This window comes from Anguilla rostrata, chromosome 8, assembly GCF_018555375.3.
Source record: "Anguilla rostrata isolate EN2019 chromosome 8, ASM1855537v3, whole genome shotgun sequence".
NCBI classification, from domain to species: domain Eukaryota; kingdom Metazoa; phylum Chordata; class Actinopteri; order Anguilliformes; family Anguillidae; genus Anguilla; species Anguilla rostrata.
The window spans coordinates 9,462,324-9,487,402 of NC_057940.1; the positions used below are offsets into that span (position 1 = coordinate 9,462,324).

At 47.1% G+C, this 25,079-nt stretch overlaps 1 protein-coding gene across 16 annotated transcripts in view; it reads left to right on the forward strand.

Annotated features, from left to right (window-relative positions):
* LOC135260748 (amphiphysin-like) overlaps positions 1-25,079 on the forward strand; it is a 58,194-nt gene that overhangs the window by 23,156 nt on the left and 9,959 nt on the right. For 5 of the 16 annotated variants that reach the window (XM_064346254.1, XM_064346255.1, XM_064346259.1 and 2 more), the window contains exons 5-19: positions 216-311; positions 1,371-1,478; positions 2,592-2,677; positions 5,289-5,364; positions 9,725-9,807; positions 12,146-12,272; positions 12,685-12,819; positions 13,227-13,316; positions 13,773-13,796; positions 14,284-14,310; positions 15,364-17,358; positions 17,694-17,726; positions 20,205-20,264; positions 22,063-22,197; positions 24,087-24,146. In XM_064346254.1, the coding sequence (XP_064202324.1) occupies positions 216-311; positions 1,371-1,478; positions 2,592-2,677; positions 5,289-5,364; positions 9,725-9,807; positions 12,146-12,272; positions 12,685-12,819; positions 13,227-13,316; positions 13,773-13,796; positions 14,284-14,310; positions 15,364-17,358; positions 17,694-17,726; positions 20,205-20,264; positions 22,063-22,197; positions 24,087-24,146 (3,135 nt within the window). The remainder of the gene's footprint in view (positions 1-215; positions 312-1,370; positions 1,479-2,591; positions 2,678-5,288; positions 5,365-9,724; positions 9,808-12,145; positions 12,273-12,684; positions 12,820-13,226; positions 13,317-13,772; positions 13,797-14,283; positions 14,311-15,363; positions 17,359-17,693; positions 17,727-20,204; positions 20,265-22,062; positions 22,198-24,086; positions 24,147-25,079) is intronic. The other 11 variants (XM_064346263.1, XM_064346266.1, XM_064346267.1 and 8 more) reach the window with 7 other exon arrangements.

The window sequence follows — 25,079 nt, forward strand, 5'->3', positions numbered from 1 at the left end:
TCCCATCTAGAGCCCATCGGCCAGTGTTCAGTCTCTTGTCTTTTTTTATCTGCTGTGCTTTTGCAAGAGAACCTCCCAGATCTGTGATGTATGTATGACACACCCAGCCCTGCTCTTTTTGTGATGGCCGTGTGCCTGTAGCCATACTGTAAGCCATGCTTATGGATGCCTTTAAGAGTGTGTTTGATGGCGGGTCTCTCCCCTGTTCGCTGCAGAGCTGTGATGCACTCTGGGAGGATTTCCATCAGAAGCTGGTCGACTCGTCCCTCATCACCCTGGACACCTACCTGTCGCAGTTCCCCGACATTAAAGTACTGCAGCGAACGCAGCTCTCCTTCACCTCTCCCTCACGCCTCCTTCTCCTCTCCCTCACTCCTCCCTCTCTCCTTTCTCACCTCTCCCTCACCTCTCCCTCTCTCCTTCCTCATCTCTGCCTCACTCCTCCCTCACCTCTCCCTCACTCCTCCCTGACCCCACTCAGTCCACCCTCTAGCGAGTCCCTCCTCCCCCTCCTTACCCCCAGTCCACCCCTCCCCTCTTACCGCCCAGTCCACCCCTCCCCCTCCTACCACCCAGTCACCCCTCCCCCTCTACCCCCGTCACCCTCCCTCTTGCCCATCCACCCCTCCCCCTCTTACCACCCAGTCCACCCCTCCCCCTCTTACCGCCAGTCCACCCCTCCCCCTCTTACCCCCAGTCCACCCCTCCCCCTCTTACCCCAGTCACCCCTCCCCTCTACCGCCCAGTTCACCCCTCCCCTCTTACCGCCCAGTCCACCCCTCCCCCTCTTTTTGCAGAGTGTAGGAGTTCATCCTGGCCTACTTCCTGTCAGATTCTTCCCTTTGAGAAATACCTGCTGCTGTGTCCAGCCCCTAAAGTCGCTAAATCTAGGTCTCTAGGCCTTGTTTGAAAACAAAGGGGAAGAGACAGGAAATGCAAGCAATTGTCTTCTGAGCAGAGTTAGCTAACTGCTGCTTGTGACTGGTGTTTCACTTCCTTGGAGGTGAAACAAAGTACAGATTGCTAAAAATACATAACCATTGAATTATTGCCAAAACACCCCTGTAAACTATTCCTTACCCTTTACAATATCTTCAGTGCAGGAAATGCTAACCTGAATGTGTAAGGAGAGGATTAGACCATGTGATAGCCTTGAGCTGTACCAATACATGGGTGCACTATAATCTGATTTATATGATAGGATAAGTTATAACTGTGTTCAAGTTACTGCAAAGGTTAGGGAGGTGTGTACCTCCAAGGTTGTAGGTTTGATTCCCAGGTGAAGTATTGCCAGTTGTACCCTTGAATCTGAACAGCTTCAGTGAATATCCGGCTTTGCTGATGCTGCTCGTTTCTCGGTTCGCTCACAGACCCGCGTTTCGAAGAGGAGCAGGAAGCTCATCGACTACGACAGCGCCCGACACCATTTAGAGACCCTGCAGGCTTCCACCATAAGAAATGACCGTAAAGTGTCCAAGGTATGATTTTTCATCTGAGAAAAGGAGTCAATGCAATGCTGACATTGTGATGCTTGTGATTTGAAGGCTGTTCATTTTTATAGTTACTATACGCACACAGACATTGAGAAGACACCCCCCAATAGAAATATATAAAAATTATATTAATTATACTTTGCTTCTCATCATTTTACCATAGATTTTTCACCTTCACCGCATAATGGAAATTAATTCCTTTCAAATATGTCCTTGTGCTTATGTTTGCGCCAGCAAATTCATTTAATTGATTTATTTCATATATAAAATGCCAATATTTTGAGTTTATGGGTTATATTTAGATCATGCCGTGTGTTTGGAGCCTTTAAAAGCACATTATCTCAGATATGAATATCCCCGTCCTCGATTTCAGTCTGTTGCAGAATTGATCGGGAGAAAGTGAAGGCTAGCAGTGGTTCCTCCCTGCAGCACGGAGAAATATTACCAGAGGCCTTGAAGTGCTCCTGTTCAAAGCAAATTCACTGAAATTCATTTAGGATTAGACCCCACAGTTGACTCGCTGTGGTGCACAGACAGTTATTTAGAACAGTGGTGCACACAGGCAGTGGCAGTGTAGTATAAATGGGTAAGGAGCTGGTCTTAACCTGCATTGCTTCAGTACACGTCCAGTTGTACAAGTGGATGCAATGTAAATGCCATGTAAAAAAAATAATAAGTTGTGTATGTCGCTCTGGATAAGAGCATTCGCCTAATGCCTGTAATGTAACGTAATGTGATGTAATGTAATGTAATGGGGCCCAATCATGTGCGGTGGAGGGCTGAGATTGTGCAGTTTTCATTACAACCAATCGCTACCCCCTGCTGATTTCACTAACACACCTTCACCCACAGAAGAGGGAAGTAATTTGGGAAATCAGCCGGTGAAGTGGGTCGGTCGGAATAAAACCTGGTGCGTGATTAGGCACCACTGATTTAGGACGCTTACACATAAGTACACTCCTCTCCTGTTCCCTGGCACCTCCAGTATTAATTCAGCCGTAATTCTTGACTCTGAAACAGCACCAGATGAGCAGATGGTGTCTAGGCCCGTGCCCCACACCATGCCACCTGTCTCTCTCTCTCTCTCTCTGCCCTCAGGCGGAAGAGGAGCTTAAAAAAGCACAGAAGGTGTTCGACGACTTCAACGTGGACCTGCAGCAGGAGCTGCCGACCCTGTGGGACAGGTGAGATCAGTCTAGCGAGTCAGGTTAATCTGCGAGCTGGGACTTTGGGTTATTTTGGGTGAGCTGTTATCTGTTCTGTGCGCTCTCCTTACTGTTGATGCTACTTCGACTTCTGAGCGGGTTCCCAAATGTTTTCCTGTTAACTTGGTAGAATTCTGCCATGGGTGGACATGGGTAGAAGGCAGCATCCTTCGATTTGGGACAGATAAACCTATAAATGACACCATGATCATTGACACATTTGGCACACGTTCATATTTGCACACATTGTATGTCTTTCATTCTTGTAGACATCGTGCAGTACGGACAAAAACTCATTACAGTGGTAATGGATTGATACCATGCTTTTTGGGGTGTGATGGGTGCAGCTGAGATATTTAAAGTGGTCTGCTATTTAACCCTTTGAAGAGTTGGAGTCTTTTTCAAAACGTTTTAATTCAGTGTTCTAGAACTACATTGCTTTCAGTTACCAGTAGTGATTGTTACATCAGCATTAGAATGTTCAGTTAGGAATTATACATATACATATATTTTCTCTTGCACCTTAAAGGGTTAAAAGAGGTCAGCTCAAACAGTGATTACACAGAGTCAAACTCACAAGCCATTTGTTGGTGTGCTTCAAAAATTCATCACTTGTATGTCATCATTTTTCAAAATTCGACATTGCTTTTTACTAAGGGTGTAACATTTAATTATTGCTTGAATGACATACAAGTGGTCACTTCATTAAGATGTTACCTATTTACTAATATATTTGTATAGATAATATAATAAATTAAAAAACACAGTAAAGAGCAGGGCTGTGTAAATTCCCCTGGAGCGATAGCTGTGCCTACTGATACTATGGAGGACCTTCCTCCCAGCAGTTAGCAGCTCATTGACAGCGTGCTTTATTACACGCCACATCAATAACGCCCGGTCATTTCGGTCTCCGCGGCGACGCGCCCGACCTTCGTTTAATCACGGCGAGCGGCGTGAGTTAGCGACTCTCCTCCCCGAGTTCCGCTGTCCTCGCCTCACTCCGAGACGCCATCGATCGCGGCCTTCCCGCCCTCTTGCGTAACGCAGCTAATCGCCAGTAGCGTTAACCCTTTGACCCCAATTATGCGGTAGATCACAGGTGGGTATTGTAGTTTCTGTCCCGCCATGTAACCAACCTGATTTAGTGTGATTGAAAGTGCAATGCGGTCCAGTGTGCCTGAAGTTTGTTTTCATGGTGTGCATCAGTTCCACAGCAGCACAGTTTTCATTTTAGATTTTTTCTGAGCATCACGTATGCTCCCAAGGATATGTGTCTGGGCTGCAAGCACTCTGGCTTTTTTTAGTAGCAAGCTTTTACATAGTGGCAAAAATTAACAATGAGCAACATCCTAGGGGCTTTCGAGAGTTTTTTTGGTTTGTTTGCCAGTTTACATCCCGAGGCAAAGCCTGTGAAAATAACGAGGGTGTTGGTTCATTTCAGCCATTTTGCCAAGTAATGAGCTGGAAGTGCAGACGGCTGCGTAGAGCCTGATTGGTTGCCCTCCAGGACTGAATTTAAAGAGCACTGTCGGAGAGCGTTACTCTTGGACAATGGCTGTAAACTCACTCTCTGTGGAACCCAGCCTCAGTGATCTTACCATTACTCCACACAGCGGATATCATGCCGTCTTTTATAGCAAAATCTGATGGTTTCTGGTGGTTAAAGAGACAGTGTCTCCTAACCCAGAAGTGCTATGGATACAGGCGCTAGGCTAAATCCTAATGTACGCGTCCTTGCAGCAGTGCGTTAGTGTTACTGACGGCCTCTGTGAACGCTACGCATCGTGAGCGTGTGATGCTAGCTCAGGGCAGTGTGCAGGCAGCATGCCGGAATTGCACTGCAGCTGGGCTTCACTGGAGTTACATAACCCCCCCACCCCCCTCCTCTGCTTCCCATCCTACAAGCCACAGCCTCCCTCAGTCTCCAGCCCTGCTCCATGCACATGGGTGTGGGGGCGGTGGTGGTGAGGGGGGTCGGGATTGGGGCATTGCTGCTTTTTTAAACCGCTGTTCTTGTGACTGTGATCCACATTGGCATCGTTGAGGGCAAATGGCGGTTCAGTATGCTGATGGCTAGCACATACACCTTTACTGCAACAAGGGCACGTGTCTCTAATCCACCTCTACGAATGTGCAGTCCCTTTAAATTATTTTTGGGCAGTGGAAAAGATTTTGGGGAGTGAAAAAAAAACAGGTGTTGGTCTTCGCTTTAATAACTGGAGAAATAAAATAAAAAATTGAACGTTAGTCATGTAAAAGCCTGATTGTTAAGTGCATTAAGAGGCATACAACACTCATTATTGGAGCTCTATGCTGTAATTCTATGAGGGGCGTGCATTTCAGTTCTGTAGATTTCGGAAGCAGCTTGTGCTATTTCAGTAATTTCCGAAGGACTGTATCTGGTCTCTCGGTTTGCGTTCCGCTTGCAGTGTGCCAGCTTCCTAGTGAAGGCGACCGCGAGGCTCATTTGAATAGATATAGCATAGCGCATGAGTCATTGGCTTTGAATAAGCTCATGAATATTAATAAGTACCTCTTCTGTACGGGTAGATTGAGTGTCTTTTTTTTCCCCCCTTCCTTTCCCTCGCAGTCGAGTGGGCTTCTATGTGAGCACCTTCAAGAACGTCACGCACCTGGAGGCCAAGTTCCACAGAGAAATCTCCGTGGTGAGTACAGACGCTACTGGGCCGCTGCAAGCGAAGGCGGAGAAGGACCCAGCGCTACTGTGGTTTGGGTTGGGTTTCGCATTTTATACTGGTTTTCAACCACTGGTTGACCCGCTGGTTCGAGAAACTACTCAAACAGCAAACAGCAAAATTGTTAGGGTGTTCATTTAAAATGGCTACATAAAAAGCAAATAAATAAATGAGTGTTTGTTGTTCAAATGGGAGACTACGAGAGGCCTGTGTGTGTGTGCATGCATGCATGTTTGACCGCACCTGTTTGTTTTAACCAGTGCATTTCCATGCCAGTTCAGGCGTTATATTCTTTTCCTAAATGGCTCCTGTAGCATGACTGGGGGCCTGACAACTTGGTGAACACTGTCCTGGGTAAGATGACCCTCAGAATCAGTTGAACCTCAAACATGCCATGAAACATTCCACATGCAGGTTTTCTGGTCATATTAAAACACTTTTCAGTGACTCAGTATTTTCATATTTCAGTGTAATCGTGTCTATTTGTGTAGAAACACGGCTGTACACCAAAGCCACTAATCCCTACGGCGTGTGGATCAATCAGACTAATCACCGGTGTACAACAGAAGCCCATCACAGTGGTATGAAGATCAAAGGAGCGCGTGCGGTAGCTCTGTGCAGTGCCTGCCCATGGCTGCTGCTCCTGAATCAGTGGATATTTCAGCCCCCCCTGACATGGAGGGGGTGGAGGGGACGTCTTGCTGTGTATTAAATGACCCATGTGGCTAATGTGACACAGCTCTCCTCGGCAGGTAACGGTGTTCTCCCGGGGGGGGTCCCGGTTCCCGCGGCGACCCTGGCTCTCCAGCAGGGTCCGCGTAGCGTCGGCCGCCGTGCCAGATTTATGGGATGAAACTGGTTCAGGATCTGCTCAAAAGAGGGATGCAGGATCAGACGCCAGACGGGGACAGTTTTCAGTCTCAGTCTTCCTGCGGTTAATATCCAGCTGCATTTCATTTACATGTCAGCTGTCAGCACGCATAAGACCTTTCACTAAACTACCCTTTGAAGAGTATTATTTTTGGAATGTTTTATCAAAATTCTAAGACAATGTTCTAGAACTCCATTGCTTCCAGTTGCCTGTGTGATTGTTACATCAGCATTAGAATGTTCAGTCTAGAACGTTCTAATCACACACTGGTGACCTCACACCTGAATAACGTGTGGTAGTGTACTCAGGCCCTGTGGGGACTGCATTCAGAGGAGCTGAGGGGAGTTCCCCTTTTATCATCTGACTGTTCCTTTTGCTTTGACACATCAGCCACCGGGGAGCCTGGGTAAATTGTCTCGCTTCGCAGCAGCGATGTAACGCAGCCCACGCGATCTGGTGCTGGATCCAGATCATGCCAGTGCCACCTTGGCCTGCAGCCCAGAAGGGCGGTGCATTATGGGTCCTGGTAGCGTGATGCTGGAAGGATTCAGGTGGGCGAGTTACCCACGTCTCAGCACTCCAGAGCGACGCCTCGAGTTTTTGTGTACTCCCCCCGATGCAATGGCGGAGCCCAGCTGGTGGGCTGTGGAGAGAGGAAAGAACAGTGGAGACAAATGCATGATGGAGAGACGAGAGGAAACAGCTGAGCATAGTGAAAAGAAAGAGAGAAAGAAAAGAACTGCAGAGGAAAGAAAGAGAGAGAGAGAGAGAGAGAAAAGAACTGCCGAGAGAAAAGAACTGTTGAGAGAAAAGAGAGAAAAGAACTGCAGAGACAAAAGAGAGAGAAAGAAAAGAAGTGCAGAGAGAGAAGAGAGAGAGAGAGAGAGAGAAAATTACTGCGGAGTGATGGCTGGGAGGTGGTAAAACGCACACTGGATTGTTGAGAAAATGAGATACTCTGGAGGTTGTGTACGTGGAGGCTGATATCCAGAACCTGTGTCCCGGATGTTTGGTCGCGTCTCGATTGTGATTAAAGGCCGGAACTCTAGACACGACACAACTGCCCGCTACAGCTAAATGCTTAGCGGGAATGTGACCGTTGGGACTGATGCTTTGCTTTTAGCCTTTATAATATGAGCTACGCTGGTGCTGCTGCTGCTGCAGTCTTTGCCTTTGCGTCTGCGAGCAGGAGAGTCTCTGGCACGTGCTGCTGTGTTTGGCCTCAGGAGGCTTTGAGCCTGACTGAGCAAGCGCCACTCTGTCCGAGCCACTACCCACTTTGCTCCGCCCCTCTGTTTCTCGAAGCCTGCAGGGGCTCAGAGCTCCAAACGCAGATGCTGCCCAAACGCACAGAAGGCTGTGGACGGCAGCGAGTGCTGTGTTTGTCCACAGCGCGCCGTGCCTTCTGTGGACTGACCACAGCTTCATGTTAACGGAGAGACAGATCCTGCAGGGTGTTTTTCTTTGTGTCCTTCACCTCTTTTCCTTACAATGCTTTTACCGTGTGTGTGTGTGTGTGTGTGTGTGTGTGTCCAGGGGGAAGGAGTTTTTGGCAGATCTCCCAGAATGCACCTTTCCCCACTGCAAGTGGCAGAAGGGATGTGTTTTTATGGTTTGGTCATGCTGTTGAAACACACACATATACACAAATGCACGCACATGCACACACACACAGAAATACCCATACACACTCACAGGCATCTATGCATGTATCCAAAACAAATGCAGAAAGACACACACACACCATGCATCGGTGATGATAGCCAGACTTCTGATTTAATGATTGCAGTATGAATATTAAATGTATTCTGCGGGGTCTTACTGGGACTAACTGTTGTTATCTGTCATGTCTGCTGTATCAGCTGCAGGGCAGTGCGGCAACAAGATTTACTCTGAAGTCTATTCCAGAGGCTGAGAGCATTATTTTCATTTTTAAACAGAGCTGCTACATCACCGAGAGTGCACATTCTTCAGCGGCCCTCTAGGGGCCAAAACAGGAACTACATTCTGTAATCATCCATGCTCTTCCTGTGCATTAACAGTATGACAGGGCTCTCTCTTTCTTTTGGACAGTTAGAAATCTGTTGCTACCTGGAGCATTATCATATTCCGTGCCAGAGATCTGGATCTTCAATTAGGATGAGAAATTAATGGAGGTTATGTTTCCAGCTTAGGAATGAAGATATGCTGGTTTTCAGAAAATGCTGCACATTGATATAAAGGAAGATTAGCCTCTGCTGCCAATATACAAACACAGCTGTATTGGAGATTCTTGCTGCAGAAGAGGATCCTTTGCACTTTAAGAGTAGCACCAGTCACGTTGATGTGTCGCCAGTTCATCCAGCTCTTCACCGGCAGGGCAAGACCCCACATGGGACACTAATGTGCTGCTTGCTCCAGGGCAGAGAGGGTGTGACCAGTACCGTCCACACTTTAGTACACTGATTGGTAGCCAGGGGATTGGACCCTTTGAAGAGTAGGTGTAGTACATTTAGTAACATTTTTTTCAGTATTCAAAGTCAAGTGTTCTAGAACACCATTGCTTTCAATTCATAAAAAATTTAATTGAGAAAACCTAAATAATGTACACAAATTGAATTGAATAAGTGTAACAAATTGAAGAAAACATTTCATGTTTATCTGATGAAACATTTTTTGTTTTTCGGTGGGTTGCGCCTTGCCACTGTCTCATGCTGGCATGAGAAAAAGGGGTGGACTGTTTCCATGGGGACGACGAATATAGAGGGCTCTTAGCTGAGCCTTATACCCGAGCCTGCACTTCAGTGTCTTATTGACATAGGGATTCTCCATATTGGACTCGCTTCATTAAACTTGATGAGACTCCGGTCGTTCGGCACGAGCTCTCGGAACGGGACCGTGCCGCTCTTCGCCGTTCCCGCCAAATGGAAAATTTACCGCCAGGCAGAGCGCACTGCGGTTTCACCGATGTGTTAAAAACGCCCGCGTGTCCCTGCACTGTAAAATTTATTGAGATTGAGGTTTGTAAGGCGAGAATCGGGGACGAACGCAGGGAGAGAGGCCTTAATTGAGAGACCCTGGCGGGGCAATGAAGTCAGTGTTATTGCTTGCTTTATTGTCCTGGGACAAGTGCAGGAGGATTATTTTTCTGGACCGTTCCGTGAGGGCGGTCCGTGCGTGATTCGGCTTTACGGCTTACCTTGCCTTTCTCCTCCGTGTCTTCAGCCTCCTTTCAGTCAAACAACCTTCCTGTCCCATTTTTAATTTTTTCAAATAATTGGTGTAACTGGCATGTCGTCTGTGAAGTTGCATTTCAGACCATGTGGCTTAGCCCATACCTAGCACAGAAAGGCTGCAGGGCTTCTTACAGATCACATATGGAGCACAGTTATAAGCAAACCACCGGTGTGCCAGGAACCCTGCTGTTGTCTGGGTCGCAATGCTTTCTAATGCTGGTTTTCTTGTCCTTCTTTTCTGCAGCTCTGCCACAAGCTGTACGAGGTGATGAACAAACTCGCAGAGCAGCATTCGGACAAGATGTTCACCATCCAGGGAGCTCCTAGGTACTGGTGCCAAGGCCAACACGAAGGGGTGGGGGGAGGGGGCTGAGTGAACCCTCACATGCACATCTTTGCTTTTTGGTATTTTTTTTCTTGGTTATTTATCACAGTCCAGCAGTAAAATGCTGATTCCTTCTGGTGTGGAGCAAACTGACGTCTGGCACACTCAATGTGTGTGTGTGTGTGTATGTGAGTGTGTGCATGTGTATGTGAATGTGTATGCATGTTTGTGTGTTATGAGATAAGAAACCTGGTCTTGAGTTATGTATGGCCACTTTGTGACCCAAGAGGAATTTTCTGTTCGGTTAAGCTCCTGTATGCAAAATATTTAGCAGTACTGCAAAGCTGATATCGAAGAAGCAGCTGAACATCTGCAAAACCTCAGCAAGATTGCAGGAATGGGTTGTGTTAGCTGGATTTAGCTTGAAATTAGGTGCTATAAGGAAAAAAGTACCTTTAAAAATCCTAATGAAAAACATTCACATAATCTCAAAAAGCGAGGCATTGTCTGCGATATTCCTTATGAGTAACTGTTCTTAACCTTATGAGGCTGAGAGGCTGAGACTGACCTCGCAGAATAGATGTCAGCTGTAACTCTCCCATTGTTTTTCTTCTGCATGTGACAGACTGCGAGGGTAAGTAGCTGCATTGCTGTGTAGGCCCTCCGTACGAAGCTGTGATTGGGTGCTGGCTCTCGTCCCAAACTCTGTCCTGGTTGGTTGTTTATTGCAATGCTGTGACATCGTTTCAGGGTTGATTAACGGGGATGCACAAATCCACTGACAAGGTGGAGAACAGTTATCTGTAAAGTATTGCGCACAGTGAAATAAAGGCAACCGTGCAATGGCCTTCCCCAATAAATCACTAGCTCATTATGCAGAGGTTCATTGGGGATTGGATATTGAATGTGCCATAGCTTTTCCCAGCAAGGGATGGCCTGATTTGGCAGCATATCCTCCACCTCACTCAGGAGTGGCTGTTTGCTTACAACCGGCTGTATGAGTGGCGCAGTGACTAAGCAGAACTGCCGGGTGCCAGCCTTTCAGTGGATGTGCGTGCTTCCTTCTTGATGATGCATTTTGAGTAAAACTGCAACCGCGAAAGCCAGGACTGAGCACTGAGCCGTCTGTGAAATCCTAGCAGCCTGAACCTAGTTACCAGAGTAGCCCCTTGTAGCTCCTGACAGCTTAGCCCAATGTTTTATGTAGACTCCAATGTATAATGTATAATGTTGCTTCTATTGCTCCTCAGCAATATTCATTTTAGTGCTGACAAGCTTGAATGGTTTAATAATACTCCCATTTTTTTTTTACAGATCTGAGCACTGAAATTATGCTGTGCTTCCCTCTTTTTTTTCCCGATTCTAAATTTAACAAATAATATTTTGTCTTGTCAACAATTCTTGTTTGGTTTGATGTCACATAAACTATTGCTGAGTATGTAACAGATGAACCTGAAACTGGATTACTCCAGATATCATATAGCATACAGTAAATATATAGTCAGTATACTGTATCAGTTATGGAAATATGTTTAAGCTTTCTTCTATAACTTACAAGTAAATTGGCCATCTACCTTGATGATCTAAAATTGGGGAAAACACATTTTAAACAGAATACTTTCCACTTTCCTGTTGTGCTTCCCTGTATTTGTGGGGAACCATTTTGTGTTGGGTCTCCCCTCTACACCCCTGATCTCTCCTACATGTTTGTGTCATGTGACTGAAATCTAAGATGCACTGTTGCCGTGGTGACATACCAACACAGACAGTAAGGGATCATAGATGTCATACAAATTTCAGTACAGTCGTTTTCATTGTGGATAATATTGTGACCGGGCCAACATTGGTGTCAGTGGCGTATAATGGCAGGGGCATTATTAAATGGCGTTCTATTCTGGAAGAGGTTTCCCTCTAACAGGTAGAGTTCAAAAAATCAGCCAGGCATTCCCTTTCCAGAGCACCTCATGAGACCAACTGTAGTCTCCTCTTCCAACAAATTGTTCATTTGTTAGTTTACTGCAAAATTTTGGGCAAATTGATGTGAAATAAGACCCAGTTCTAGGAGTATGAGTAGAGGTGAGCTACATACAGTATTAGCAGTGCCCCGACTCTACTTGACAACTGTTTAAATGCTCTTGGTCACAGCCAAACATGTGGCTTTAGACCTGATATGTTGAGAATTTCTCATTTAAGAACAGAACGTTTGTAATAGTTGTGTGTTTCTGCTGATTGTGAGAATGGAAAAGCAGAAGTAATGGGGTTGGCAGTTCTCCTCCCAGGAGACGGGTGGTTGACCACAGGGGTCTGACTCCCTCTGCTCTGCCCTGACCCCCCCTACAGCGACTCCGGCCCCCTGCGTTTCGCCAGGACGCCCACGCCCCCGGACGAGTCCCCGCCCGAGAGCCCCGAGGACAGTCCCAACCACACGCTGGCGCCCGGCCCGCACCGACCCAAGTCCCCCTCACTGGTACTGCGCCGATTCTCTTCTTATCCCTTCAGTGGACCTGGGCCCCTGTTTCACCAAGCAGGATTACTGAGCTGGATAACTGCACCCGGAACCCTCCCAAATATGGAATATGGACTGAAGTAAAAAAAAAAAAAAAAAGCTGTTCTGGGTTTTACTCAGTGCGGTTATTCAGCTAATTCTGTAATCCTGCTTTGGTCCTAGATCCAAGGCTAATGCAGAAAACAATAAAAGACCACTGCACTGTAGCATGATTTGTACAACACTAAAAACTGTTGTGAATTCATCAGTCCCTCTGTTATAGCGAGGAGTCCCTCCGCTATGCATAAAGAATTTTTTTTAAGATATGAAATGAGTGTGCAGTCCCCCCCCGCCGGTCCCCCTGCACTAACGTGGTGCCTCCCTGGTTTCGCAGCTCAAGAAGGGGCCGCCGGTGCCCCCCCCTCCCAAAATCACGCCCACCACGGAGCTGCACCAGGAGCAGATCATCAGCCTGTTCGACAACAACTTCGCCCCCGACGCCGCCCCCGCCCCCGCCCCCGCCGCACAGGTTGGTGCCGCCTCCCATCCCCACACACCTCCCGGTAACATTCCGCGCCGTTCCCATGGCAACGAACGAGCTGCTCTTCAAAGGGTGGCAAGGTTTGCTGGGTACACAGGTACACGCTGCTGCCTGTATTTCTATATGGCCCTGTTTATTCTAATATGAACACTCTGCATCCAAAAATAAGTTTGATTTCTTTCCCTGCCATTCCAAATTTTTATTTTCTCAATGAGTATTCTCTTAATTTAAATGCTCAGTCCTTTTAATTACATGTACTATTGTAGTGTCAAAACTGGGACAATTCAGTGCTAAAACAATGACACCGCATGCTAAACTACTGACGTAGTTCCTCAAGTGGATTGTGGGTAAAGGGCAGCCTTCTGTCAGTCAGCTGCTGTCTTTCTCTCCCACAGGCGGTTGACTCCCTGCTGGATATGGACTTCGACCCGTTCAAACCTGACTCCGCCGCCCCGATTGGACAGTCTCAGTCACCCATGTCCCAGGTGCTGTTTGGTTCCGTGCCTGTAATGGGACAGGGAACAGGTGTCTTTCAATCTGTCCAGGGAGGCAGCCGTAATCCCTGATTACTGGCCGCTGAATTTCAAACGGTCCACACCGAAAGAAAGATAATCCGCGACGGTCTGCTAATTACTTTCCGTGCTTGTTTGTTTGGAAGCTCATGAACAAGAGCTTAGAACCCATTGCTATACAGAAACATTTTAACGGTAGCTATTGAAAGTTTTCCCAGGAATTGTAGCTACATTTGTAGACTTTTGGTATTGCAACTCAGTCATTATAATTTAATTGTGCTTCTGTGTAATACAGTTGAATCCACAGCTGTTTGTTCTCATCATGAAGTAACTTTTATGTTCTCAATAAACAGACCAGAGTTAAGAAAAGTACCTGCATTACATATGTCACTGCCAGCTTGATTAACCTTTTGATCTTTCCTTCGACAGACCCTGCCCTGGGACTTGTGGACGGTAAGACATTCTCTGTTGCTTACAGAGCTGTTTTTGCGAGTAATTATTTGTAAGGCCTGGCAGGTTGTCATTTGTTCAGTTAACAGAGTAATGAACATCGCCAGATCAAAAACAGCAGATGCTCTTATTAAAGGGTGTTCAAAGAGCGGTGGGCTTCGTGTCTGTGGGGTGTCCATCGGCTCAATTTCAAACCCTCAAATTGTGGTTCATTTCTTTTATGAAAGAAAAAATAGTGTCTTCATTTGAATACGCAGCATATGTGTTAAATATTTCTGTGTATGGGCTTGTGCTCCATGGCATTCAGTTTAGATTTACTTCACTTTGTCTTTTTTGTCTGTGTGGTAATTTTTTGTTATTAGTGAATTCATTTATATAAGAAACAATACAATATTCCAAATTCATTTTAAAGATGTGAAATAAATGAGGAAATGGCAGATGTTCTGTTTTTATTCCACCCACTGAATAAATGCTTCTTTTCCTCTTGCAGGCTCCCGCTGCTGAGGCTGTCCAGCCTGTAAGTAGTGACTGTGTGGAGGTGACCGTACGTCAGACCAAACTAGTGAAACGCGCCACTTCTATTGCGCTAATGTCCTGACATAGTGCCAGAGCAGTGGTAACCAGCTCTGTTCCTGGAGAGCTACCATCCTGTTGGTTTTAATTTCAACTTTAACAAAGCACGCCTCATTCAACAGCGAGAGACCTTGTTGAACTGCTAATTAGTAGCATCAGGTGTGCCAAATTAGGGTTTAAATTAGCATTGTTGGGCTGAATGGCCTGTTCTCATATGTGAGGAGGCAATCCAGCAAGCTGAATGCCTTGCTGCTAACAACAACAAAGGTGATAATTAATTTCTAAAGCTAGACAGTTGTACGGTGATCTCCACCTTCAGGAAAAATATTTTCCATGTAACAAAACCAAGTCACACTGTGTTGGTTTCCGCTTGAAAGATTAAAAATCAGTGATTTCAATTAAATGTCACAGATATCCTTTGAACTTAAAATCAGCAGGAACATGATCTTTGAAAAGCATTCTGTTGTCACGCTGATCTCTGGCCCCCAATAGTTTGGGTGTCCTGTGTTCCCTCCAGAAGGTAATAAAGTGATGAAACTTTCAAAGGAAAGGTAGCTCCTTTAAGGACAACCCGGGTTTACATTTGCAAGACCTTCAACGTGACTAATTGGCCAGAGACATTTCTTTCCCATGCCTGTGCGGGGAAGAAGATAGAGAGAACAGAGCAAGTTTGCCAGAACAAATTATATTGTCTGGTGCTCAAAGGCAGTAATCTAAAACAAGATATCCGACAGTACAGAAATGTAATTCCGCATATGAGCCAGATTTGAATGTCCTGCTGTCACCTCTTTTTGCGATGGGTTTCATCTTTAAAAACTGTCTGTGTCTCTGTTCAGAAACTGTGGCTTTTTTTGTAGACATTTCCGTTTCATCGGTTGCAGTTGTCGGTCCTCTGTTTTCTCCTGTTTCTTTTTCCCTTATGTTTTGTTTTTCTCGTTTCAATGTTCATTCTGTTCCTCCCTTGTTTTTGTTTCTCCTGTTGCCTGCTGTTGTGAAGCCTGCCTGTCTGTCTCTGGGTGGCGTGGTTGGTGAGGAGGGCTCTGCGGGTCACAGTGGCGGTGATGTTACTCACTCCCTCCCCGAGCAGGGTGCCAGCGACTGGGCCGCCGACTTCAGCGGCCTGGGGGCGGGGCAGGAGGCCGCCGCCGCCGCCGCCGACGCCGGGGAGAACGGAGCGGCCGGAGCGGCGGAGGCGCCGGATTGGCCGCCGGCGGAAGGCTGGGGGACGGAGGCCGCGGCGGCGCCGCTGGCGGAGACCGCGGAGGCCGAGACCGTCGAGGCCGAGATCGCCGAGACCGCCGAGTCCAAAATGGCCGACGCGGAGACCGCAGAGATCGAGACCGCCGCCGAGGACGCGAGCGTCGAGGTCGAGGCCGCCAAAGCCGAGGTTAGCCGCTGGGACCCCGAACAGAGCCTCGACCCACACCCGGGCGCCGACCCCTCCGGGGCTGGGGGTGGCGAGGCGGAGCCGCAGCCAGAGGGGGAGGAGCCGAGCGCGGGGGGAGGAGGAGGGGGGGAGGAGGAGGAGGAGGGCGGAGACCAGGCCATGCCGGGGATCATATTCACTGACGAGCACGGGCAGGAGATGCAGGACGTGACGGAGGGGAGCGAGCTGGGCCTGTACGCGGCTCAGGGGGCCGCCGACGGCTCCAAACTCGACTGGGGGCTGTCGGGCCAGGCGGGCTCCGATTGGTCGGGCTCGGAATACGAGACGGCGGACGAGTGGGCGGAGAGCGTGGGGCGGAACGGGGGCTGGGCCAGTGCAGAGGAGGAGCCCGAATCGCCAGAAAGCGCAGGGCTGACCACCGGGGGGGCGACAGAGCAGCCGAGCTTAGACGGGAGCGCAGAGGGGCAGGGGCAGGGGGGCTTTGGGGATTGGGGGGCGGGTGACCAGGCAGAACCCTTCCAGACCCAGGCAGATGCTGTCCAGAACAAGGCAAACCTTTTGCAGTCCCAGGCAGAACCCTTCCAGACCCAGGAAGACCTCTTTGAGACTCAGGTAGACCCCTTCCAGACCCAAGAAGACCTCTTCCAGACTCAGGTAGACCCCTTCCAGAACCAGGAAGACCTCTTTAAGACTCAGGCAGACCCCTTCCAGACCCAGGTAGACCCCTTCCAGACCCAAGAAGACCTCTTCCAGACTCAGGTAGACCCCTTCCAGACCCAGGAAGACCTCTTCCAGACTCAGGTAGACCCCTTCCAGACCCAGGAAGACCTCTTTAAGACTCAGACAGACCCCTTCCAGACCCAGGAAGACCTCTTCCAGAAGCAAGCCGGTGAAGAGGACTTGGGGCCAGCGAACGAGACCCGGTTTCAGGCATCAGAACCAGCTGTCCCCAGTACTGTCCCAGGGCCGGCTGAGCAGAGCTCAGCGGATCCCTCTGAGGCCGACCCGCAGGCTGACCCGTTCTCCCAAGCCGGCGGCGCCGAGCTGGTGCTCGATTTCGTGTCCGACCCCTTCGCGGAGCCCCCAGGGGGGGCCGGAGGGGGCTGGGCCTCCGACCCCTTCGCCAGCGAAGGCGGCCAGATGTGGCCGGAGAACTGGGCCCCGGCGGCGGGCGGGGAGACCTGGGCCTTCCCCAGCGGCTCGGACGGGCAGCCCAACGGCTTTGCGCAGTGGGGGGCGTTTCCCGACCCCCCTGCCAGCGGAGAGGGCGGAGCCGCTGGCAGCGACAGCCCCTGGCAGGAGGTCAGCGCCAGCGGCGGCTTCTTCCCCAGCAGCGGCCCGGGCGAGTTTACCGCCAACTGGGGCGACGGAGACCCGGACCCCTCCGCTGCCCTTTCCCCTGGGCCGGGTCGGGGGGAGAAGGAGGCTGGGGGTCCCGCGAAAGGCCGCCCTGTAGCCCAGCTCGACGCCCAGGGCTCCTGGATCAACGCCACCGAAGCCGCCCCCGGGCACAGGGACACGGAGAGCTCGGACTTGTCCGAAGACGAGATCACAAACCGGAGATTGGGAAGGTTGTACCAAGACGTAGATACGGAGAAGGAAGAGGTACCTCACTCTCTCTCCCCCTTTGCCTAGCGTAGCATAGAGTAGCCGGACCAAGAACGCCTCCCTTTTCCCCTGCAATGACAAAGAACCAAGTGCCTTGCGACGCCCCCGCCAGGACCTTCCTGCAGTGCCTGAAATCCTAGCCCCCTTTTTCCTGTTCCTCCTCTGCTTGACCGTGTTCTCTCTCTCTTTTTATTTCATCACAGTACTATTGCACATTTATTACACCTTTATTACATGTCTGTTGCACTATTGCGACGTATTCCAAGCATCCACTTCTACTTTCTCTGCTCAGGCTTTCATGTGCTAATTGTTTCTCTTCTGATTCAACATAGGTGTCCAACAATGCACTTAATGGAGTCACGCAGGTAATAACACCTTCCCAAACTTTGTTTTAATCATAGCAATGAAAAAGAAATTACTGACCACTTATCATCTGAGCACATTTTCTTTTCAGTTATGTTGAGCGAGTTAACCTCATGTTGGCCTTGTGTCATTTTCATCAGTGGGCCAATGTTTGCTCATCAGCAACCTGATGGTGGCCCACTAGAACGCTCCAACAGTGGCCAATAACAATGGCCCAACAAAAATCATTCAAGATGGCCTTCAGAGTAGTTTCCACTTCAACAAACGGCATTACGCAATCTGTTTGGCTATTTGAACCTTGTCCTAATCTGGCCTATATACAGCCTGCTGGCTATGCTTGGTTATAATGACCATATCACGCCTACCCAGCTGTGTGCTAATGTGTGCAGTTGACCGATCTGATCGTCTAAAAGGTTAGCCACAGTTGCCTCCAGATCCAATGTCATCTGTTGGGGCCCTTCCGAATATAAATATTGATTATTAACTGATCCAATACTGGGGAATGTGGTGTGACTTTACTGGACCGATGGCGGGTGCTGATTGATTTGGGACATTTGGTTGATTGTGGCACAACCAAAAAATGTGTTGGCCTCCAATGGTGACCGTCGCTCACTATATTCATGAATATCCAACATTGGACCAACCATGTCATGTCTACATGGCTCTTACCCACTGTAGGTGTAATTATACCCCAGGTACAATGTTTAATTCCATCTGAGAATGGAGCAGAATTTATTTAGTGAACTAGTCACATAAGCAACATTAATCACAGCATGCTTTTCTTTTTATGTCGTGCATGCTGGAATGCCCAAGAAAAGGACCGTGACACAAGATCAGTGATAGACGAAAACTTCTCTGTGTTTCTACACACACAAGCTGCAAGAAAATGATAGAAGCATGCAGACGTGCATGGAATTTCCAGTACCAGTGGTTCTGTCGTAGCTTTTCCCAAGCCTCATTTGGCGAGCTTGCTTTTAACAATTTGCTACAATCTCTTACTAACACTTTTCCTCAATGATTTTCCTGCCGGTCTTCTCTCTTTGCTTACCGTATTGTTTATTACACCGTTACAAGTGATTATACGCATTCCATTACAGGTGATTTTTTATTACTGCTTAATAGTGTTTCTATGAACTCTGTTCATTCTGGCCACAAATCCTCTGTCTTTTCGTAAAACATGTTTTACATTTTTTCCCCTTTCGATCCATATTATGAATTGGAACAATTCTCAATTTGGTAAAATGAACACAACAATTCCACTTACTTAAATCTGTGTAAATATAAACCCATTGTGGGTAGGTTGAACAGAGACTTTGAGACTAGTCTACCTAAGCGTAGGAAACAGCATTGCACATTTATGCTTAATAGATTTGATATATATTTTTCTATTAACAAATGACATTTATTTTTTTATTATTTTTAAAGAGTGCAACTGATTTTTTTGGTTCACATATGTCCGTGAAATGGATACTTTTTCTTATGTTTTATTTATTTATTTATTTATTTATTTGTTATTAATTTATTGACTTTTATGTTGTGTTATTTAATGTTTACACCTTTGTCATGTGATCACATTACAGCAGGCATTTCGATAAGCTTTTTTTTTTGCATAGCGTTGGTATTGTGACATCTAGTACACTGTTTACTAGTGAATGCTGTGATGAAACGTAAAAATATCAAATTTTAATATGTTCAATACACTTACTTTAGAAGGCTTTCATGATGAAATGTATATCAGCACCTTCCAGCATGGATTCAACGATCAAATTAATATATTTGATCCTTGTGTAAACGTTTTGGTGAAGTATTTTCAAGCTGAATTGCAAAGGGGTACAATTTAAGAAATATTACATGATACATTTTAATGTAGTATGCTATATTAATTCAGGGTGTAATTTTCCATATACGCTTTAAATAATTTAGTTCTTCAGCTCAGAAGCCAATGTAAGACCTCACTGTTCCAGGCACGTTTCACAGGCAAGCTCTCATTATGCCCTCGCTGTGTGTGAGTCGTTGTGATGACTAATCTCGGCTGTAGAAGGCTAGTTTGGGGACAAACATGTTCAGAGCTCACGGTTCAGAAGCTCACCGTGTAATAATATTGAATTAACAGTTTTAATTTTAATTTTAATTTTATTTTTATTTTCTCGGTCATAAGATTTGTGTTGGGATGAGGTGGAAAGAAAAGATCTTAATTTGTAAATCACCTACATTCCAAGTAGCAATTACTGAGTGCAATGGTTGGGCCATAATGCTCCAGCGATAGTTGAATTGTCACTAGAATTAACATGTGGAAGGGAAAGTAGAGGGTTTTTTTTGGGGGGGATGGTAAGGAAATAGGATAGGATACATAGGAGAAGATTTGGAAGAGGGGAATGGGAATCAGGTTGGAGAATGTGGGGGGGGGGGGTGAGAGGCTTTTTTAAAACGCTGCCCGTCTGCACAATCTTCACCCCTCCTTTCTCTCCCTCACCGCTAAGCCTGAGGCGGGTGCCGCCGCGGTCTCTGCCGATTCTAACCAGGGTGCGCTCGAGGCGACGGTGAGTCCACCTTCCCGCTATCAGAGACGCACTGGCCCCGCCCTCAGAGTAACAGAGTAGTTCGCTGTTGGGTGGTCTCCATCGGGGAGTGTGGCCATGTACTGTAGAATGTGAAGGCATGTAACCCTGTTGCCACGCCATGTTTTTTTTCCCCCCTCATTTTACTTTTTTATTTTTTGATTTGCCTTTATTCTGTCATCATTAGTGCTGAATGTGTTGTGCCATTGTGTTCTTGTCTTTTTTTTTTTGCCTTTTCTACCTTATTTTAAAATGTTATTGATAAATAATTTGTTCTTATTTTTGTTCTTATTTTTTGTAATGTTATTGTGCCTGTTCATTCTATTCGACTATGTCTGTATGTAGCCAATTTTTTTTTCCTGTATGTTTTTTTATGTTTCTATGGTTTTGTACTAAATATGATGCACGTGATGCTTGTCATCTAGCTTCTTCAGTCTTGCTGAGTCTTCAGATGCATGCTTGTCAGTGTCTAGTCTGGCACCAAAGTTATTGCTCTGGTGGAATAATGAATACACTTAACTTTTTACTGCACTGTCTATCTTATTCACTCATTTTTCTAAAGATGACACAGGTGTAGACCAATGTACTGTACTAACAAAATTAATGAGATGTACAGAGCCAATGGTTCCCTATGACAGCCCAATACTGTAAATGTTATCAGAACTTGCTCAGATGTACGGATGGTTTATTCTGTGCTGTGTGTATTGTGGAGATCGCGGGCGGTTCAGAACTTGCTCAGATGTACAGGTGGTTTATTCTGTGCTGTGCGTATTGTGGAGATCGCGGGCGGTTCAGAACTTGCTCAGATGTACGGGTAGTTTATTCCGTGCTGTGCGTATTGTGGAGATTGCGGGCGGTTCAGAACTTGCTCAGATGTACGGGTAGTTTATTCTGTGCTGTGTGTATTGTGGAGATTGCGGGGTGGGTCAGAACTTCCTCAGATGTACGGGTGGTTTATTCTGTGCTGTGTGTATTGTGGAGATCGCGGGCGGTTCAGAACTTCCTCAGATGTACGGGTGGTTTATTCTGTGCTGTGTGTATTGTGGAGATCGCGGGCGGTTCAGAACTTCCTCAGATGTACGGGTGGTTTATTCTGTGCTGTGTGTATTGTGGAGATTGCGGGCGGTTCAGAACTTCCTCAGATGTATGGGTAGTTTATTCTGTGCTGTGTGTATTGTGGAGATCGCGGGCGGTTCAGAACTTGCTCAGATGTATGGGTAGTTTATTCTGTGCTGTGTGTATTGTGGAGATTGCGGGCGGTTCAGAACTTCCTCAGATGTACGGGTAGTTTATTCTGTGCTGTGTGTATTGTGGAGATTGCGGGCGGTTCAGAACTTGCTCAGATGTACGGGTGGTTTATTCTGTGCTGTGTGTATTGTGGAGATCGAGGGAGGTTCAGAACTTGCTCAGATGTACGGGTAGTTTATTCTGTGCTGTGTGTATTGTGGAGATCGAGGAGGTTCAGAACTTGCTCAGATGTACGGGTGGTTTATTCTGTGCTGTGTGTATTGTGGAGATCGAGGGAGGTTCAGAACTTGCTCAGATGTACGGGTAGTTTATTCTGTGCTGTGTGTATTGTGGAGATCGAGGGAGGTTCAGAACTTGCTCAGATGTACGGGTAGTTTATTCTGTGCTGTGTGTATTGTGGAGATCGAGGGAGGTTCAGAACTTGCTCAGATGTACGGGTGGTTTATTCTTTGTGTATTGTGGAGCTCCTGGGCGGTTTTGAGGACGGGAGAGGGCCGCTAATGCTGTCCCTCCTTCCCTGTCTCCTGCGAAGTCTGAGCCGGAGGCTGCGGCCCCTGAGGCCGAAACAGAGGCCGCGCCCGAACCCGTGTCCGAGACGGGCGAGGCCCAGGAGCCGCCGGCCGCTGCCGAGGCTTCTGAAACCAGCCCGACCGCGGAAAAACCTGCGGTGAGTCCTCATTGTCGTCATCGTTATCATCATCATCGTCGTCATCATCATCATCATCATCGTCATCATCATCATCGTCACCATCATCATCATCATCCTCATCTACATCATTATCATCATTGCCATGATGATGATCATCATCATCATCATCACCGTCATTATCATCAATATCATCTTCATCGCATCATCATTATCACTGCTATTTTCATCATCATGATCAACATCATCATCATCATTGTCATCACCAGCATGTACTCGACTGCAGTATAATTACTTGTTGCTGATGCGTTAAGCCCTCACCTGCTGCTGTTTTGTAACCATGTGCATTTATCTCTCCGTGTTCACTGTGTTCATTTTGTGAATCCAGTGCTTTTGAGATGCAGCCAGGCGTAGGTCTCTGTTTGTATGAAATCGTAACTATGAGTGAAATGTACTGTAAGAATTGGGTCAGGATCAGAATGCAGTCATTCTTATGGAAGCGAGATCTGTACAGCAGACTCCTGTGGAGCTAAATGCAATGCTGTCACCAGGCTGTCTTAGTTTCAGAGTTAAACCTTTAGATTTCAGCGCTGCACAAACGGGGTACGGACATGAATGGAGCGGTATCGATTGCTTGTCGCTGCGAAGGGCTGAGTTCTGGCAGAAATTGCCGTGGCGATTGCTCATAAGGCCGAGATCTCCACCGCGATGTGTGCTACAGGTGAAGAGGGAGTGACAGGGACACTGAAAAGGCAATCGGCCAATCAGGAAGCACGCAACAATCCCCTGTTATCCCTTCCGAAGCCTTCGATATCCTGCGTTCACCGCAGTGGCTGTGGGGCTTCATCACACCGGGCTCGACTCTGGGCTCCAACAGGCGGCTGATTGCTCCCACTCCTGGGCGAAATTGAGTTTACCTGAGCCTGGGGTCAGCCCGGGTTATCGCCTTCTTCCGTTGAAGCGTAATCCACACAGGATGCTCAGATTAAATCCTCTGAAACCGTGATAGATAGTCGATCGACTTTAGTACGCTTTTTCTGTCTTTGAGCCCGACTTTCAGGGTCAGGACAGTTGCGGTTTGCAGACGTACTAACTCTTCGAGTGGTCTGGCATGTGTGGCGACTGGTGAGAACGTTGTCCTGTTGAATGACAGAGATGTTCTAGCAAGTATTTCCTCTTTATTAGGCATTGTCTCTTTCATCATGGTATAAAACTGCAGACCAGATAGGTACAGTGGCCTTTGTCACAGATACGCTGTAGTGAGTTAGCCTAAATGCCACTTCAGCGAGCACAAGCTGGAATCTGGAAGTCTAGAGGGATTGAAATCTCAGGTGATAGACTTTTTGACATAAATGGGCCAGGTTAACCCCAAAGCAGCTAATGTTTTACCCAGATATAGCCTGGCTATGTCCTAGCCGGCTAGAAACTCTCACTAGACAGAGTTTCACCGACTTTTCGCCACAGAAATGTTCACTGGTGCTGTACAGACTCAGATTAATTAGCCTAAATGCCACAGTACGCAGTCAGGTCACCCAGATCACTGTGAGAAGTGATCCATTACACTAACAGGATACAGGGCTGTGGTGCATTAATAGTGAAGACTGACACAGATACATTCATCTGCTTCAAAACGAAGGCAGCCTGTTTTTAGGGTGTGCCTTTTGCTTTACCATATATGTCCAGTTCCATTTCTTTAAGTCTTAATGGAAGGAGCTCTGAGACAGATTTTAGTGAAGCAGCTGTATATTTTTCGTGTATGTATTGTTTTGTTCGAAAAATGAAAAGAAAAAAAGTGTTAAATTTAGGTTGTGCCAGGCATTGTCCTCGGTGTCTGTAGATCTCTGATCCCACCTGTAGGCGGTTGGCTGTAGTTTAAATGCGTCTCTGTCGTTCCTCCTCCCCCTGTGAAGGACACCACTGAGGCGGAGGTAGCAGAGCCCGTGGTGAGCCCGGAGGCAGAGTCCCCTGAGGTACGTTCAAGCCCCTCCCTCCCCCCCACCCCCCCGTCATACCACCTGACTTTCTCCATCACTCGGCGGGTGTTAGGGCCTTGCGAAGTGCTTTGCCATCCCTCTATCTCTGAAGAAGCTTCGTTGAAATGTCCTCCCTTAAACAGAGCAAAGACACCTTGTGGGTCACATGGCCACGAGGGGCTTATGGGAGTTGAAGTCTTAGCATGTGCAAACATGTCTGAATTACTATCTAAGGCACCATTGAATCCATCTCCTATGGCTGAACTTAAAAAAAAAAAAAAACAACATACAAAACTTTTTAAAGTAAAACTAAAAGGTGAAAATACAATCAGTTTTATCTCAGTACAAGGGGCATAGTGCACCCAAAATCTTTGAGGGGGCACAAACTCAAACAAGCAGAATGTAGGTGGTTTATGTTGTGGACTCGATCGTGAAACGTGGTGTCAACAAATCTGAGGGGGCACATGCACATGCTCTGCACATGCTCAGTGTCAATGGGCATGATGCCCCTGCTTAGTACATTACAGAAAGATTTGTAATGGCAGGTTTGATCCAGCATTTCAAAAAGCAGAAGGAAAATTATGATTTTGACTTTTTTGTCCTCTGTGAAAATTTTTTAGCTTCTCCCACGGGTAAACTGAGGCTTTTGTGACTCCATTTAGCAATGTGTAGAGAGCCGTTTAACCTCTAATCTCAGGTCTTGGACATCTTAATGAGATCTTTGAAGCATTTAATTTCAGTACTGATTTTAACACACTATTAAATTGTTATGCTGCCTTCGGAGAGCTTGCAGTATGAACAGAGAGCTTGCAGAATGAACAGTGTGTGGGCAGTAGTTCATAATGCCTGAATGTTCATGAATATTTTTTAAGATACCTGATATCACGCATGCGTTTCAGAAGATATCATGAACATTTATGAATGCTTACA